Source organism: Tripterygium wilfordii, chromosome 11 (assembly GCF_013401445.1).
Source record: "Tripterygium wilfordii isolate XIE 37 chromosome 11, ASM1340144v1, whole genome shotgun sequence".
NCBI lineage: Eukaryota > Viridiplantae > Streptophyta > Magnoliopsida > Celastrales > Celastraceae > Tripterygium > Tripterygium wilfordii.
The window spans coordinates 1713553-1731653 of record NC_052242.1 but is presented as its reverse complement, the minus strand read 5'-3'; the positions used below and the strand labels follow the sequence as shown (position 1 = coordinate 1731653).

General features: G+C 36.0%; 2 protein-coding genes across 2 annotated transcripts; both read right to left on the bottom strand.

Annotated features, from left to right (window-relative positions):
- Positions 1-951: 951 nt before the first annotated feature.
- Positions 952-4603, bottom strand: LOC120009255 (transcription factor bHLH143-like). The gene is made up of 4 exons (XM_038859754.1): positions 4440-4603; positions 3306-3862; positions 2978-3134; positions 952-2884 (listed from the first exon to the last, which is right to left on the bottom strand). The coding sequence occupies exon 4, from the start codon at positions 2864-2866 to the stop codon at positions 1784-1786; it is 1083 nt and encodes a 360-aa protein (XP_038715682.1). The 5' UTR covers positions 2867-2884; positions 2978-3134; positions 3306-3862; positions 4440-4603; the 3' UTR covers positions 952-1783.
- Positions 4604-14818: 10215 nt separating this feature from the next.
- LOC120008904 (cyclin-D4-1-like) lies at positions 14819-17738 on the bottom strand. Its single transcript, XM_038859278.1, has 6 exons — positions 17008-17738; positions 16382-16468; positions 16200-16298; positions 15911-16112; positions 15629-15753; positions 14819-15472 (listed from the first exon to the last, which is right to left on the bottom strand). Exons 1-6 carry the CDS (start codon positions 17323-17325, stop codon positions 15227-15229), a joined length of 1077 nt encoding a protein of 358 aa, XP_038715206.1. The 5' UTR covers positions 17326-17738; the 3' UTR covers positions 14819-15226.
- Positions 17739-18101: the final 363 nt, after the last annotated feature.

Sequence of the window (18101 nt, the reverse complement as noted above, 5' to 3'; positions counted from 1 at the left end):
AATAAAGTTTGGTTTTGAGGAACTGGGTACTTGCCTCTGCATACGACACTCAATAGGCTAACGGAGGACCACTCCAGCACAAGCGACCTTTCAATTGCAAGATCCTTTTATGACTGGTTTTGATCTCTCTTTATCGAATATGATATGTACAGAGAGAGCTCAATCCAAGTCCAACAAACTGTGAGTTCAAGGAACGTAAAGTCGTTGTTGCACCAACAAGGAGATACTGTACCCTACAAGTTTGGATTTCGTCAATCATCCACACGATTGGTGGAATATATTCTCACTATTCCCATCCCTTTGCTCTTAAGACCCCAAATTACAGAGACAAAAAAAAATGATAATATTTGTTTTTGGACGTATGGCATGTCTTTCATGTCAACCAAACTGGGATAGTTAGCTTCGATTTCGGCCAAAGGTGTTCGTATGCCTGCAAGATTTACATGTCTACATGATTCAATCCTCATTGGGATTTATTCCCGTTCAGTTTTGCAATGGATCTCAACCAAACTTATCTATTTGAAAATTATGCATGCAGCTTGTTCAGCCCGAGTTTTACGAGCCCGATTTTACGAGGTGTTCTCCATTGCCAAACAAAGAGAACTAATTTCATGTCATTCAATTTACCCTTAAACCAAACATAAACAGATGTTTACACTCGTCAAATATCAAATATATGATTTATTTTAGACCAAATTTTGCTGGAAATGAGCAACTCCAAATCACGAGCCTTCACTGCCAAATAATTCGACTTCGTGGTCCCCCGAACGCAATCATCTCCATAGAGAACAGAGACTTGCGCACAGAGCGAGGGACAGATGATAACTAAACGGTGCATCATGCCATAAATGCAGGCATGCTACGTTGCTACGCAAACATCAAGACAACAATAAAACCAAACACTCAATAAAACACACCAAGCCAATCTCCTCAAGGCAGGACATCAAACAATTCCACAAAACCAACAAGAACAAGAAGATATAATTCACAACAAAACCTCAAACAAACACATAATACAAAGTTCTTGCATAGTAGAATACAATACCAAGTTATCAACACAAAGTTCTTCCACAATAGAATACAATACCAATTCAGGTGGGAGCCCATACTACCAAACACAGGAACAACCAATTAAGTTCTTCAAAGTAACAATGCTCGAAGTTGCGTCCATCGGAGACCCAGGGCCCCATTGGCAAGTTGCATGCCAGGATGAAGAAAGAACCTTTAGTTGTGCTAATATCAACATCACAAAGGAGAACCCGCAAAGGATGATAAAACACGACAAGACCGAATACATAAAGCAGTAGAAAGTGCACGAAAGTTGGGTCCCAAAGACGACAAAGGAGCACAAGGGGGGCATGCATTCATCTTCCGTCAGGGGGGTCCTCCTCTGGATTAACTAGTCATCTCATTCACATAACTTCTCATGCCAAGGTATGATTTCTACTTTCTCTTAATCCCACGACAAAGCCTGATGATTCAAGTCCCTTTTATTGTGGACATATAATATAGGAGGGCACTCACTCCTTTGTCGACGTTAGAAAAAAGTTTCGCTACCCAAAGCTGCTGATTTCCAACTCAACCATTGAATAAACTACATGAGTTCAATGCCTCTCTCTCTAGTCACGACAATTTCCAATCTTCACATCCGTTGCCAGAAGCTCCTATGCTTGTGCAAATCCACACCCGACTTATTTTCCATACTTGACTATGATTAATAGGGCAAGAAATAAAATTACATATACCACAAACAGATCACTTAAGCCAAAGAGTTGTTGGCAACTCATATAGCATCAAGTCCTAGAGCTTTGGCTTTGAGCTTCAAGGCTTCAAGGTACTGAATAGCCTCATCAAGAACCATAATTGCATGCTTGCCCTTCCCACCAGGAACAATGCTTTGAAGAATGTCCAACACAGTCTCTGTTACTTTCTCCTTTCTCATCCTCTTGTTGCCTGACAAAAAAGCACCTTCATCTGAACCACAATTTTGGACATTGGCACAACTAGATTGCGCATCATCCTCATACTCAGAGAAGATTTCCTTAGGTTTTACAGAATTGGCAGTGTCCAGCATTATTGCTACATTGTTGTCCCCTTTATCAAAAAGTCTTCGCTTTTTGGTCAATCCTATGGAGCTAGCTACCTCTTCTGAACTTCCCTCAAACCAATCTTGCTTATCATGCATGGTCAAAGTACTAGGTGAATGCCCAGTACTGGTAACTTCATCATCATCGGTATCACTGTCATCATCCGAGTAGAGCAAGGCATTGAGTTCTTCAGTGTCTTCATGCATCTCGCTAAGAGTATCGCTGTCATTTTTTTCACCAATTTCATCTCTCAAAATTGCTGCAGAGTGAAAATTGGAATTTTCTTTGGTTCCAGGGTCTTGCACATTCAAATTACAAGCAATAGATGGTTTAGGATTTGTCAGGCACTGAACAGGAGTTCCAATTCCAGAACTGAAGATCAAAGTTGTCCGATCCCCGGACTGATCAACAACGAGGAACTTCTTTTGACCCCACACAGATTCTGCCTTTGCTGTGGTAGCCTCGCAACAATTATCAGAAGCAACAGAAGAGAGCTTATCTTTAAGAACCAAGTTCGCCGGCATAAAGGCCTGTCCGAAAGGGGGCAAGCAATAAAACCTATCAAGAGGTTCCATTGTATGGCCACCTGGCAAATCAGATAACTTAGGAAATGAGTACTCTGGCAAATCCATGCTAGCAGAAACCATATACATGTCAGGCTTCATGAATGAAGGAGCAGTTTTCTGCGGCAAGTGAAGTGGAGTACTCCAAGAATTCAAACGGGGTGATTGCAAATCAAATGGTTGCTGGGGAAACCAAGATCCACAATTTTCACCCATTCAACAAATATGAATCACCTGTGCAAGGAGAACAAAATGATTTACATTTTGGTAAAACTAATATGATTGCAAATAATTTAAGTTCCCACGGACAGGAAATATTGAACATACCAGAAGACAGAAAGTCCGTGACGCAAGAACTTTTTGTTCACTCTCTTTTAGGAACAAGGAAAAAAAACTACAATCTCAGCTTAACTTGAAAACTAGAGCGCAAAACGTATCTACGTGACTACGTAACAGGTTTCAGCAAATGACGGAAATATTCAGCCTGCAGAAGAAGACCAGGTAAACCATTAGACAAACTTTCTCGACCATTATCAATGTCAAAACAAAGCACGAAGGAATCTCATGCATGAAAAATAGGATGTCAGACAATTTTGGGCATTTAATACTTCTAGCAAAAATAGGTGAAAAAAGTAAAAGATTATCTTCTACTAACCTGGCAATCTTGAAGTGGTTGAAAGCATGCTATAACTCTAACTACAATCCCATTTTCGTGTTTCAATGCCCGGAAATTTGTTTGACCTGCTGCTTGGCACACCATAACTACTACGCAGCCCTTCAATGTTCTTCAAAAACCACGCAATTCACAAGCGGGCAACGAAAAACTGATACCCAAGTCGTTGACAGAGCAAGATCAATTCAACTACTAGGAGAAGAAACAGAAAAAACAGATGTGTAGAGAGGAAGCAAATTTGAAAAAATGGCGAAAACTATTCTACAAGATGGGTCAGACTAATATTCAGCTGATCTGGCGGACATAGCAAGGAACAACAATGAAAAAAGTAGATCCCATGGAAAATGATGGGGAAAAGCTCGTCAGAAATTCAAGGGTTTGGAATGAAAAAATGAATCACAGGATAACTCTGCAATAGAGGTTCAAGGAGATGCCTTTCCTAAGAATATCAACATAAAGACTCGAAATACACCGCATGCTGTTTCCCTCTGCAAACAGATGGCCGGGCTGTACCTTCCACGAAATCTTATTCAAGTACCCTGCAAAAAAAGAAAAAAAAAATATAAGATTTGGAAATTCATTTCATCTGTAACCAAGATCTTGGGTACCTAAAAACAAAAATTAAAACATTTACATTCAGACTGCAATCTGCGGCAGTAAGCTTCATCCTCCGAAACAAAGGAACAAGGACTACGAACTTAACATTTACTTTATATTCCCTCGCTCGGATATTCCATTACAGAAACCAAACAAAAATTAAGAAGAAACATAGTAGAAAACAGCAGACCAGTGCATTGCTAAGGAAATAAAGCTATTCCGGAGAAACTGTAAAAGACTAGGATTACTAACAGCACATATACAGAAGCATGGTTCTTTATACGCAAAGAGACAAAATTTCCCCCTGAAATGATACTAGAAAATAAAGCAAATCGAAAAAGGAATTTGAATCTCTTCAGGCAAGTAAAACAAGCAAACAACATGACATTCTAGCTGAACAATCACTCCTGATTCCCAAACCAAAACATAAAAGCAGACCACAATCGCAGTCTTAACACCAAAATCCACTTCATTCAGGTGACGGAAGATAAAACAACAGAGAGGAAAGAAGGAACTCACAGTGAAAACAAGCTAGCAGAGGACCAAATTCCACCGGAGAACAACTTAATCTCGAATTGCAGTCTGGAAACAACAGATCGGGCGCAAGGAGCACGGAAAGGACGATTTGAGAGACGGAGAAGAGAGCAGCGTGTGGCAAAAGCTGAAATGTGTGGAAATGCACGGAAGCTAAGATTATATAGAAACGAAATTGACAGAAATGTCCCCGGTTCTGGGATCAAGCGACATACACAACACTAGTAGTAATAATAATAAATAATAAAAAGAAGAGAGTTTCATACGTGCGTGAGGAGTGCACGCAAGGTATAAGTGTACAATGATGAAACACCGTAAGAAAACCCCCCCTCCCCCTTCCGTTTTCTTCTCTCTCTCCCGTGTGGGGTCTTCGTATCATGATTCTTGGCCTGGGTCGGGTTCCCGTTCGGGTCAGGGTTTGGGTTAATGTTCTATTGACAATTGGACTCCAACCAGAACCATCAGGTGACCAGGGTAATATTTTAGTGGTGAATTTTTCTAGGTCAAATTATATGAATTCGATCAATATATTTGTGGTCGCGCACTTGTCTTTACTTCAACTTACTCTATCGCATACTTGTTGTCATGTTTTATTTATTCTGCCTAGTAATCTTTATACTATGATTTTTGGTCATCTCTGATGTTTTGTTGTGTCTTGCTTTTTTTGGTTCAATATACTCTGTTGATTATAAAAATAAATAAAATTACTCTATCTTAAGATAGGAAACTTTCATGTATGCACGGACTTGACGTTCAAGTTTAAATTCATATTGAATGTTTAAAGTATAAAGTATATGGTGTTCTTCTCGGTCATAGATTTGGACATGGACGAGCCCCAATATTTATTAGTTGGAAAATTTGGTGATTAAATTGATGTGTACCTTGGATGAAAAATAATAAAAATTGTTTTTGACATTCATAATAAATTAATTTTCTTTCTCGACGAACTAAACCTATGTATGCTCTGGGTGATATCTTGAGGTATGATATAACTCTTTCAATTGAAGAATTCAGCTAATATTCTCCTCTTTTCCTTAAAAATATGAGTGTAAATGGCCGGTTACAGTCGATTTCTTGACATTAATTTAATTGAACCGACGATTAATTATTGACGGTTATTTTAATTATCGATTTAAGAAATATGTGATGGAAAATTCGGTTATCATTTTATCTCGCTGATTTGATACAACCCTACTTAAAAGAAAGCAAATAATTAAGGGAACAACAATTGGCAAATAAAACTAAACCCAACAAAAAAACATGAACTACATAACATAAAAAGGGATGTGATGGCATCCTATGCACAACAACATGAACCCCAATAATTTGTTCCTTGACCGTTCAAACCATGAATCATGCAAACGTTTTGAAAAGGGTCCCACTTATCAAAAACTCTGGGTGCATACATCATACTCAAGATCCCACTCTTATGTATACATGAATGCATATGTATATGTATATAACTATATATATGTTGTGAATTATATATATATATATATATATATATATATATATATATATATATATCTCCTCTGCCATTAAACATTTAAACCCATCATCGCTAAGGGCTAACTTTAAGACTGGAAGGTGTAAAAAGTGGTCATGGAGTACAATAATACTTTTCATTGATGTGATATGCTGATGTGTCTGAACTATCAATATACCCATCAAATGAATGGGAATGGCCCAACTCAACTAACTAGGGTTAGTGAGTGTCTGATTAGTTAAAATGTTAATCTCATTTAATCATTCTATTATTGCCCTTTATATCTTCTAACCTTTTTCCAATTTGACAACGTGTTTGCTGCAAGGAACTTTAATCCCTTGGAATTAATATTATTTATAAATGAATATGTGCTAATTATGTATTAGAAGTATTTTATTTCAACACTAACCTAATACAATTTTATAGTAAAAAAAAATGAAAATCCCAAATATTCTAGTTTAGTAAACCCTAAATTCTAAATCTAAAAACAAAACCGAAAGTGAGAAAATATAATTTAGATTTTAATCAATTAAGCGTACAAGGAAATGGATTAATTCATTGAAAATAAAGTTGGCAATTGCTCAATAATATTATACTTGAAAGTAAAACATATACATGGAGCCAAACACGTCCTAAATATTCCCTTCTCAGTTCTTATCCATTATTGTCTTAGAATAATCAAGGCATGCTACATAAAACTTTAATTAATTTATTAAATAAATAAAAACAAAGGCTGATTTGCCAAGTATGGTTGTCCCCAAAAAATAAATAAAATATAAATTAGGGCAAACCCATGATTTCAAACACCTGAACAAAGATCTTATGCACAGATAAGAAGATCTGGTGCCCCCCAAATTAAATTATATTTATGATTAATTAATTAAAAGATTAAATTATTTTTTTTAAAAAAAATTGTATACTTTCTTTCATGCCCTTTTGTATGGAGTGGAGGGAACAATAACCACGCCCAATCGAGTCATTCACTCCCTCCCAATCCCGTTGAGTCTACGCTTTTGGTAGCACTAACACAAAGTATTCCATCACAAGACTTAACTATTTGTATTTGATCATCATCAACCATACTCACTTTAGCACTATTTGTTTAGGAAAAAGTAGTTTCAAATAATCCAATAAAGCCTTGAGCAATGATTCGAGGAGGGTGCATGTATGTGTAATGTGTTTGTGACTTTACCAACTTTTACTCTTTTTATTCCATTATGTTTGTGTGTGTGTATATATATATATAATGTGTGTGTGTGTAGTTAATTTGTCCACCAAATAAAGAAAATATATGTGGGTGATTCTGTGCAAGCCCACTAATACCAAATATGTAGCAGTAGTAGAGGTTCAAATTCACTTGGTAGTGGAAAATCCATATTCCATGTGTGGAGAGAATGATATACCTAATTATTAAAGCTTCAAATTAATTCTTTTATCTTTGATAATTAAAGGTGAAATTGGGTTTGTATTTTGTGGTCATGAAATCGTTTGCTTTCCACAATTCAAAAATAAAATTACGTCCAAGTGTTACTTTAAAGAGATCATCCATGTAGTAAGTGAAAAAATCAATTAAAAAATGTTGATGTGCTACAAATTTTAAGATAAATATAACCCTTTTGTTGAGATTTGTTAGACAATAATCAAGAGTTTTTTTTTTTAACCCATAATGATATTATACAAGTTTTCCCTTTGAATATTATATATATATATGGGAGTATGATATTAAATTCGGGTCGTAAAGAAATTCGCGTGTACATGAAATTCCCGCACTGATAAATGGATAAAATAGGCTAAAACCCGATGCATATCCATATATATGAGAATATTGCTTTATGTGGGAATCCAAAATAATCAAGAGCTAGCTTGTTGCTTTCATTTCCATATTAAATATTGTATTAGGAAAGCAAAAGTCAGATGTGCTTAGAAAAAAGGCGCTCTCTTTTTTCGTCTACACCGTGAAATATTTTTCCATGTTTTCTGCCACTAAAGTTTGTTTATTCACCAAAATTAAAACCATTCATTGAATTACACTAACAAAATAAAACAAATTGGAATATCATATCATATGCATGAAGACGTGTCACATATGATCAGGCTGGAATTAATTGACAGACGTCAGAATCAAATAATTTTCCCTTTCTTTCTTGAAAGAGAAAGTGAGAGAAAGCAAAAGAAATTTTTTTTCCCTTTTAAACATATATATAGGAGCGTCCATTAACATAGCTTTGAGTTTGGTGGGGAAGCGTGGGACATATGAGATGAGACCATGAAGAACCCATTTGGTTGTGGATTCTCCAACAAGACCCTCCACGCTTGGAAAGCTAAAATACAATACCATCTCCACCACCACCACTCCATGGTTGCATTACAAAAGGATTAATTAAAATCTATATATATGCTCTAATGCTTTTATATATTTCCCACAAACCAATACAAAGTTAGACCAAAAGTTAGAGGAATCCATGCCCCCCCCCCTCCCAAAATATGTATATATATATACACATATATTATTATTTACACACACTACATGCACCCACTAATCCACTATGTTAGACTTTTCTCTCACTCTACTACTTTATATTTATATCGCCACATTAAAAAGTGTCAACCCCTCAATTTTATCTTATTTTTTAAGGGTTTGTTTGGAAGTTGGTTGTGTAAGTCTCGAGATTAGAAGGCTTTGAATTCCATCATCAAACACGTGCATGCAATGCCCAAAGCTTATGATTTCCAATGCTATATGTCTCAGAAGGCAATAATACATGATAGAGGAAATTTGGGATGCATGCCTTTTCTGATATTTTTCATGCATCTTTGATGTTGACGATAAAGCTTATTTAAGGCAAGTGATGGAAGTTGCGAGTTGTTACACGATCATGTCCTTTATATTGTAAGAAACGGATAGATGAGAGTGAAGAATCCACCTAGATGAATCTAATTAACGATATGATTTCAAGAGAGTTGGTTGAGTGGTAATTTAACGAGATCAACTCTCGTCAAAGGTCGAAAGTTCGTAAGTATAACTCTTACGTCCAATAAATTTATTTGAAATCACCCTCATTAACCAAAAGTCATGTGATTGTCTTATGCATGTGAGATAGGGAGACTCACATGCTCGTAATATATCACATATGACGGGATTCAATGTGACTATGTATTTGACGAGTTTCTTGTTAGAAACAAAATGTTGGTATATGTAGCCTGGATCCCTAGTACATAGAATAGTAGAATGGTATGGTCTTTGAAACATTAATATAAGAATGCATGCACTTGACAACAATATATATACAAAGATGGTGGCACTTACTTGACACCACAAAAAAGGCAATTGAGCATTGGCTAGCAATCAAGTCAACAACCCAAAACATATATACCCACCAACACCTCAGAAATTGTAGTGCTAGCAGGTGCAACTTTTTATTTATTTATTTTTTACATGGAAGCACACCACACCTACAATCCCCCCAATCACCCACATTCAATCCCCAATTGTCAAAACCATTCATTGAAAATAATTATGTGACTTATATGTTCAATAATCATCATGGCATTGGCATCCTCCCTTTTTTTTAACCTTCATTTTTCATCAATTACTAACATGAAAATGGCCCCCAATGTGGACTCACACGCTTGCCAACTTGTAATGAGAGCAATTATGTCCATACTTATAATAAGTGGGAATTAATACACATTATTTTTAATGAGTTGAATCGTGTGGCCATTTCATAGAATTATTACATGTAATCCTCTTTATTAATCCCACACCAGGCAACTTAATTTCTTCTTAATTACTCCACAATTGATAAAAAAAAAAACAAAAAGAAAGAAATGAAAAGTGAGGATTAGAAGACATAATTAGGTGTCCTTTTCGTTCAACTTCTTTTTATGTTTTTTACCAAACTAATTAAGTGGGTTTTTCCATGCCTATATCGATTTGGAGTTAAACTTTTTGTTTAACTTGCTAATGAAAGTCAATAATATCCGCAATTTACAGTGGGTAATCCTCATTTGTTGACTTTAAAAGTATCATGTGAATAAGACTAATTAATCACGTTTTCACATAAACTAATCACATGTTCACAAAGAGTAATGAGTTGGTGTTCTTGTTGTGACGGTGTGATTTTTTAAGATTTTTTTTAACTGACAACGACACCATACAAACTTGAATCATCATTTTCGCATGTATAAAAATTTGTCACCTAATGACATGATAAGTCGGATCAAAACGCAACACGTGATCACGAGGTTATTACTATCAGTGAAAATCGAATTCAAGACCTACCGAGTTCATACGATTTGGACCCTAAAGAGATTCACCAACTAAGTTATCACTCAACTGATTGTTATTTTCTAGGGGTGGCAAAAAATCAATTCCAGGTAAGACAACAACAGGTGTTTACAAAATATTTATATTTTCGGACCCTAACCCGTATTAGATTTCAAACGTACTTAATTGACCAAATCCAAATTGGTTTAAATATGGACAAGTAAATCAGACAATAACACAATCCAGGCAAAGGTCCGGACAAGTAGATCAAACAAAGTTTATGTGTTTACAGCCGGAATAGGTTTTAAATCCGACAAATTTTGTGTGTTTAGGCCTAAATTTTGAACATATAACTTATGTTCAAACTTGGCTTAATCCGGATCGGACAAATTCGATCATATGGATCGAACAAAGCTTTGTCACCTCTATTATTTGTAAGACGGTGATGTATCAATAGTAATTCACAAAATTTAACTCAGACTGGATTTCTGATGTACTTAATTGACCAAACTCGGATTAGTTTAAATTTGAACAAGTAAATCGGACAATAACCTAATCCGGGTCTGGGTCCAGACAAGTAGATCGGAAAAAATTTATGCGTTTGAACCTGAACCCCAACCCGATTTTAAATCAGATAATTTTTTTTGTGTTTATACCCAAATTTTAAACATATAACTTACGTTCAAACTTGACTTAATCCTAAACAAATTGGATCATCTGTTCTGAACATAATTCCATATTATTTTGTAAGACGGTGATGTATCAACAGTACTTTATTAAATTTAATCAAAAATTAAATAAAAGAAACTCGAAAAAAATCTTGAAAACCCAACCACCAAATCTCCACAAACAGTAGTGAACAGAAGACTTTCATGAGAAAAAGTCTCCCACGCGCGACTCACAAAGTCACAACCTTTGATTAACATGCCGTCTTATCTTTGATTTTGACGCACAAAGCTTTTTTTAACCCAGTATCAACTCCCTTTGATCAAGATCAGCGGCTTAAAGTTAAAACACGTGGCGGAATCAGGTAAGTCACGCCTAGGATATGGAAAAAGATAGAAAAACAAATGATGAGCGTGAAAGAAGGGGAAGATGGGTTACTGTACGCATCGCATCAGCGTCGGGATCTTTCTAGCGCATGCAAATCGCGCACGCTTTGGCTCGTCCTTCCAAGCTTTTTGATTTTTCCTTTGGTCAAAGCATAGTTAAATGGCAATACCATGCACGCGAGGTCTCGGTGACAGATGGGTGTACGGGGGTCTGAAGTTTCATTTTAAATACTAAACAGTCGACGCGTGTCATGTGAAAGAGAGATATGAGTGTGGGGTCCAGCGGACGCGTAGCCGCCGGTGGGCGTGGGTTTGTAGCTTGTGTTTTTAAACTGGAGTTCCGTATCTTTGCGGTGATTCTGGCACGGTCCACGGGTGCGTCTTTTTTTAAATATATATATATGTATTTTTTTTTCTAGTTGACCCCAATAAGTTGGTACGAGTGTGCATATATAACCCTATCGCATTTATATTTATTTTAGACCCAGTCACCTAGCTTTGCTAATTGCAAAACGACAGAAAGAAAGGTCCAAGTGGGTTTTATCTTCTATCTAAAGCTGTCGTTTTCAAAACAAGTATGCATCATCTATCTCCTTTTTGGTATTTGGTTTTCCCTATTTTAATTAAAAATTTATTTTATCATTCTAACACACTCCAATTGTTAGAATACATATGAATGATGCGAAACGCATCAAACTAACAAGTTAATTTATCAGATTGAATGATAAAATAACTAATTTTAACACCAATTTCATTCTCTTTTTTTTTGAAACAGGGGTTTAGGAAGGTGGTAGGATTATAACCCACGACCTAATGATCTCTTACATCCAAAGTGATTGTCGTTCAACTAATGACTCACTTGCACACCAATTTCATTCTTATTTCAATATCACATCAAATATTTTAATATTTATTATTACAAATACAAATAATGAAATACTAGAGAGAAGAAGAGGAGAGTGAAATTAAAATATTAATTTTTTTACTTGGGGATGGAAATGAATACCGGAACTTTGGGGTATGCAAATCACACACCCTCATTTTAGAGTACCCTCCGTTGTATCAATTGGAGCAACTAAAAATGAAAATGGTATCCCAAAATAAGTTTTTCATCATTTTAGGGTCTACCTATTATTAGAGATGCTCTAATGAACTCTGGTGATTGAGAAAATTAAAAGAAGTGTGTGGTCAAAGATGAAAATTGTGTAGAACAGTCGGGGAATAACAGTCAAAAGTGAATAAATAAATAAATAAAGTTCAGAACTTTAGAGCTGCAACAATGTATTGCGCGTGGGGTCAACCTGGTGTCCAATTCTCTCTCTCAAGTACCAAAAGTACCGTCAGCCAATTGTACCCAATCAAACCAGTTTAACTCCTTTTCCATTACTGTTTCGTTAGATGAAAATAATTGGTCAATTTCCACTGTTCTGCGAATGTAATAAATCTCGAGTTTGATTTGGGAAAATGGGCTTTTGGTTTTTGGGCATTGGCCTTTATTGGGTTCAAAAACAAACAATTCTTAAGATAACGAAAATCAAGGCCCAGGAACCACAATGATTTTTTTTAAAAAAACTTTAAGCTGCTTTATACGACGTCGTTCGAATTTATACGCAAATAAATTGCAATTTGTGAAAGTATTTGGAGAGAGTAAGGTAATCTCAATATTCGAAATTTACATGATATGAGAATCAAGGTTCTAATATCACTATCAACGAGAGGTGGCTCAATGGACAATAGGCTAAATTAGACATATGTGTGTCTAAGGTTTGATTCCAACTGCAAACATATTTCTATATGATATTTTTAAAAAAAGTTTCCGGTGTAATTTAAAAATAAAATGTCATAAGCACAACATTAATACTAAAAATCTCCATTTCATATGAATTAGATGCAACTAATAAGGAGTTTTAAATTCACATAAAAAAAAGGTACCATGGGCTGGGCTAGAGTGACGCTACATCCGTATACACCAGTTTGGGCCTTATATAACAAGTTTTGGGCCTTTTAGAATTTGAAATAAAGTTGTATGTTTAGATGGGCCATTCCTTTGAGACCCAAAGGGCTCCAGTATAATGGGCCTGGAACAATTTTCAGACTACACAATACTTCGTAATAATTTGATCTGTCTTTACGTTTGCAGCAGTTTGTTTGCTCAAGTACGATGTCTCTTTTCCCTATATGTATATATATAGGAATTGGAGACAGCATTCTTGATAGCCTAAACTGTACGAAGATGTGGATCCACGAAGGATTGTCCATGCCCAAGTTAAATGCTTCTCTTTATTTGTTGTCATTTTTATCCTGAGTGTTTATGTATATATATATATATATATATAATTGACTTGGTACTTGTGTTTTATTGGTGCACCACATGGTTCTTATCTTTCATGCAATTCTTTATTGATCCTTGCCATTCTCATCTTGGCTCTTCTTGTTGTAGTTTTTTGTATATTGTTGGTACTGATAAAATACTTGTAAATTAATTTGCCTTGGTTTACCTTTCTAAACAGGGGGAAAAAAGAGAAAGGAAAACACTATCTTCACTTTTTCAGGGAATATCAACTGAGTTGATGAATCCCATTATACATAGTTGTTTTTTTTTGTTTTTTTTTTTTTTTTGAAACAGTTGGAGTTTTCTTTCTCCTCTTTAATTTCTTATTAATTTTTGCAGTTGTGGGAGGCTTTAAGATGGTCTTTCTTGGAATTGCAAATAATAACCACAATTCTATCTTATTTTTCTTTCTTTTCCTTCTCACCCTACAATGTTAATCTCACTTTGTTATTAAATATCTTTTTAGTTAATAAGGACCCAAAATACCTTCTTATTTTATTTGTAGCATGGGTTGTTTACTATTTTTTACATTAAATTTATTATTTATCACCTTTTTCTATATAATTGGCAGTGCTTTGTAGACTGATATTTGTATAATATAAAGTTAGAAGAGTAAACTTTTAATTGTTTAAATGTCATTTAAATGGCCCCACACTACAATAACCGGTTTTCACAATAATAACCATATTAAGAGTCTATAATTTTCATCTAATGATCGAGAAAAATGTCATAGACCTGATCATATTAGGTAATTGAGACGCATAATCACTCGGGTCACCGTATAATTACACAAAACTTGGCAATCTTAAAAGTGGATATGATTGAGTTCCTGGATCAAAAATCTCATGTCTAATATCAACCACTCCAACCCCTAAATATAACATGACAAGCCCCACATCAACTGAATATTTAAGGCTCATAGCACAAGACATTCATATTTTATTGCAAGGCTAATGCCTCCCAGTCCTACCAAGTCCCACAGCCCAATCTGTCCAGACACAGTCAAAACAATTTGGTTGCTGACCAAGTACAGGATAGAGACAGAGTATATGTATATAATATAATTATTAAGGCAATATAAAATCTGACCAGACCCATCAAACCATATCTAGATACTATGAAAGCAACAAATAAATTAAAATCTTCTTCTGTTTCTTTGCTTAAGGAGGCAAATCCACTCAAACAAACAAGCAAACAAACAAATCACTGAATAATTTAATTAACAAATTTCATAATAATTTCTCACTTTTTTTTTTCTCATCAAACACATAAAATGGAAACCTCTTGCCCTAAATGAAACAAACTGTATCTCAAAATAAGAAGAAAAACCTCTCCCACTGTTTTCTCAATTCACCAAATTTGTCTCCTCTCTGTTCCTTGTCTCAAGCTGTTAAGAAGTCTAATATTTAACAGCTGGTGATTGTTGTTCTCTTCATGCTTAAGAACATCAAATATTCCAATCCCATTTTTCCTCCTCCATTCTCCCCATTCACAATCCTCTTTACCTTTTTTTTTTTCCGGCTTTTCGATTTTTAATTGTGTTTTGATTGTCTTAGGGATGACCTTCACAGACACCAAAACTGATACTGAACAAAATCAAACATATTGGTTTAAGGGTGAAAAAAACAGCTTCCATCACTTTTGCAGCTCCAATTCACAAGGTCTGTCCATCTTCCTCCTTTTGGCAACAGGACTGTTTTGCGAAGAATTCACGCACGACCCAGCAGTTGTGTCGTCGCTTCTATAGCTCAAGCACGCAGCAGCATCCAGCACCCCGATGGGGCTTTGGGGCACAGATGGGAGTGAACCACCAGCACCCTTAACCAACCCATCATTCAATGATGACTCAATGATTAGTTCAACACACTTCAACACCCTCTCCTGCATAATCCAAATTTCAGATACATTGGTCATTAGAAAGCTGGTTCAGTTGGTCATTTATAAACAGATTTATCAAACTAAAAATGATGAGAGAAAGCAAGGCCATCATCATTTATGTTACCACCTTTGGGTCCCTTGGACCACAACCATTCTCACCTTTTCTATGCATTGAGTGAGAGCTGAAATTGCCTTGTCATTGTCTATTGTTAGAATTTCTCCTCCAACAGCAATTGCCACAGCTGCTGCAACCTCAGAAGGCTTGAATTCCAAGAATTCAATCCCTACAATAAATACCCACCAACCAAGAACATCAGACCCCCTCTCAAGTCTCTCCATCATAATTCATAACAATTGACATTTCACGGGGAATTATTGCAAGCGACTGAGCGAGTACATCATCTCTTCATGTAAATGTGTGTGTGAGAGAGAGATGAATACCTTTTATTGTGCATGATATGAGCTGGACTGCTCGCAAAATTAAAATTCTAAGTTGGGTTTGATCGTCGTTGATCTTGCGGAGGAAATAGTCAATGAAAGAGTAAGGAGTCACTGCTTGCATTCTCCACTTTAAGTTGTGGAGCACCAGAAGCTCCATTCTTTGTATTGTTCTAGCCTCAAATATATATTTAGCATCACCCATCTGTTAATTCTCAAAATCGTCAAACACTTCAGATTGAAACAACGGTGTAACAGCAGATGCAAATAACAATGTGGATTGATTCTTCACCTGTAGATCTAGAGATAAAGGAACTTCAGTTTCATCCAATTTCGCCGCGAGGGACAAACATGCCACAGCCAATAACTGCATCATCCAAGGTTTGCCCTTCTGTACATTACCAAACAACAAGATTAGATGCAAATTAAAAGCACACAGCCATCAAAGGACCGGCACTGGTACCAACAACTTACAGGCAATTCATAGGATGAAAGAAATCTATCCAAGTAATTTATCGCGAGATATGCACATAGAGGACCAAAATCATAATGAGCTTGTACCTGTTGAACAAACAAGGACATTAGCACTGAAAAGATGAACTATATTCTGAACATTTGAATGGAACAGAAAGAAAAATTAAGATCACTATTGAATTACAAGATTTCACATAAATCTAATCAAAAAATAGAAATTGCAATAAATACCTTCACACAGAAAGGAAAATAAAGAAATTTGCATACAATTAACAGATCAGCATCGGCCCAAAAGCACCAAAAGGAAGAACCCACCAAACCCATTTCAGAAACTGTTGAAAGAAAAAGTATCCAACGAGAAGAAAGCTTCACACACATTTCTACAAACAACTACCACGCTATTAAATTAAAACCACCACCAATCACACAAACAATAAAGGAACATTGAGCATCATTGTGATCGTATTAAAAAATGTCCAGAAAAACCAGTAATAACCAGAATAAATGATAAATTTTCATTTTGATAAGACCTGTAAATACTAGATTCTTCATTTCTACAAAGCCAAAAATCACCAAAACGAGATTATTCGATAATTAAACTCATTAAAAAGGAGTCGGAATCCCACCTTTCCGATCCAATCAATAGCCTCCTTTCTTGCCCCCAAGTCTAAATCCCCATTTTGAAGCCGCCTCAAGTAATGAACAGAGGGCATGTGTTGGCATTCCTTTTCAATCATCGAACTCACACATGCTTCACTCTGCAATGGCAACCCATCTCCACCATCAAACGGCAGCTTGTTATTAATGTTTCGATGATTCCAATGGCACTGCGCAATGGTCTCAGACTCCGCCACTACACCATTGTAATCGTTATCATCAAAAACGCTGCCACCCTCTTCCGCACACAGAAGGCTCGAAACAGAACAGTCAAAACTTGGTGCCATCACCAATACCCACTTCGAAAAAAAGCTTCTTTTTAATGATTAAACAAGAAATGGCGATAGGGAGACGATTTTACTGTGTTCTATATTGAGATTTTACAGATTAAGAGCATATTTTGATTCAAAGAACAATAAATGATTCAAAGCCCCAAAAAACCCAGAGAAAATCAGAGTCTATCTCTCCCTCTCTCTATATCCCTCTCTCCCTCTCCCAAGTTGGGTCTGAAAAGACTGCCGATGAGAGGGGCTTATGAAGCAATAAGAGTGCCTCTTTTAGGGCAAAAGGCAGAGAGAGAGAGGAGAGTCAGAGAGGCACCTAGAAACGAGAAGTAGAAGCAAAAATTATACACCAAAGACCAAACAAGAAGGGTAATTACAGGATTTTGTAGAGAGAGAGACTGAGCTGTGAGCCTGTGACTGTGGGTGTGTGTTGTCTGTATATACTGAGATGTCCTAAGCAGACTTAACCATTGGCTCCTCGCAAGTGACTACGTGGACACTGAGATTGACAGATTGTCAATTAACAAATTTCACATGGGCAATAATGTCTTTTTGTTTTTATTTTCTTAAACTTTTTGGATTGTATTCTTTGTATCTAAAATCCCCATTAATGGTAAACTCCTTTTTATTCGCTCCTAATTTTTGTTCAAAATATTAAAAAAAAAATTGACTGGTGAGAGAAATTGGAATTTTGTTTGTTGCTGTAAAGCAACAGATATTCTGATATTGACATTAGTAAGTGGGGGATTTACCAAGAAAAAAAAAAAGTGGGGTGACAA

Bases quoted from the DNA above. Each gene is read 5' to 3' on its own strand.
- LOC120008904 (XM_038859278.1), bottom strand. From the start codon at position 17,325: ATGGCACCAAGTTTTGACTGTTCTGTTTCGAGCCTTCTGTGTGCGGAA. The intron at 16,469-17,007 runs GTGGGATTCCGA...TTTGTTCAACAG, and splicing joins CTATTGATTGGATCGGAAAG to GTACAAGCTCATTATGATTT. The intron at 15,473-15,628 runs GTGAGAATGGTT...TGGATTATGCAG, and splicing joins TCACTCAATGCATAGAAAAG to GAGAGGGTGTTGAAGTGTGT.
- LOC120009255 (XM_038859754.1), bottom strand. From the start codon at position 2,866: ATGGGTGAAAATTGTGGATCTTGGTTTCCCCAGCAACCATTTGATTTG.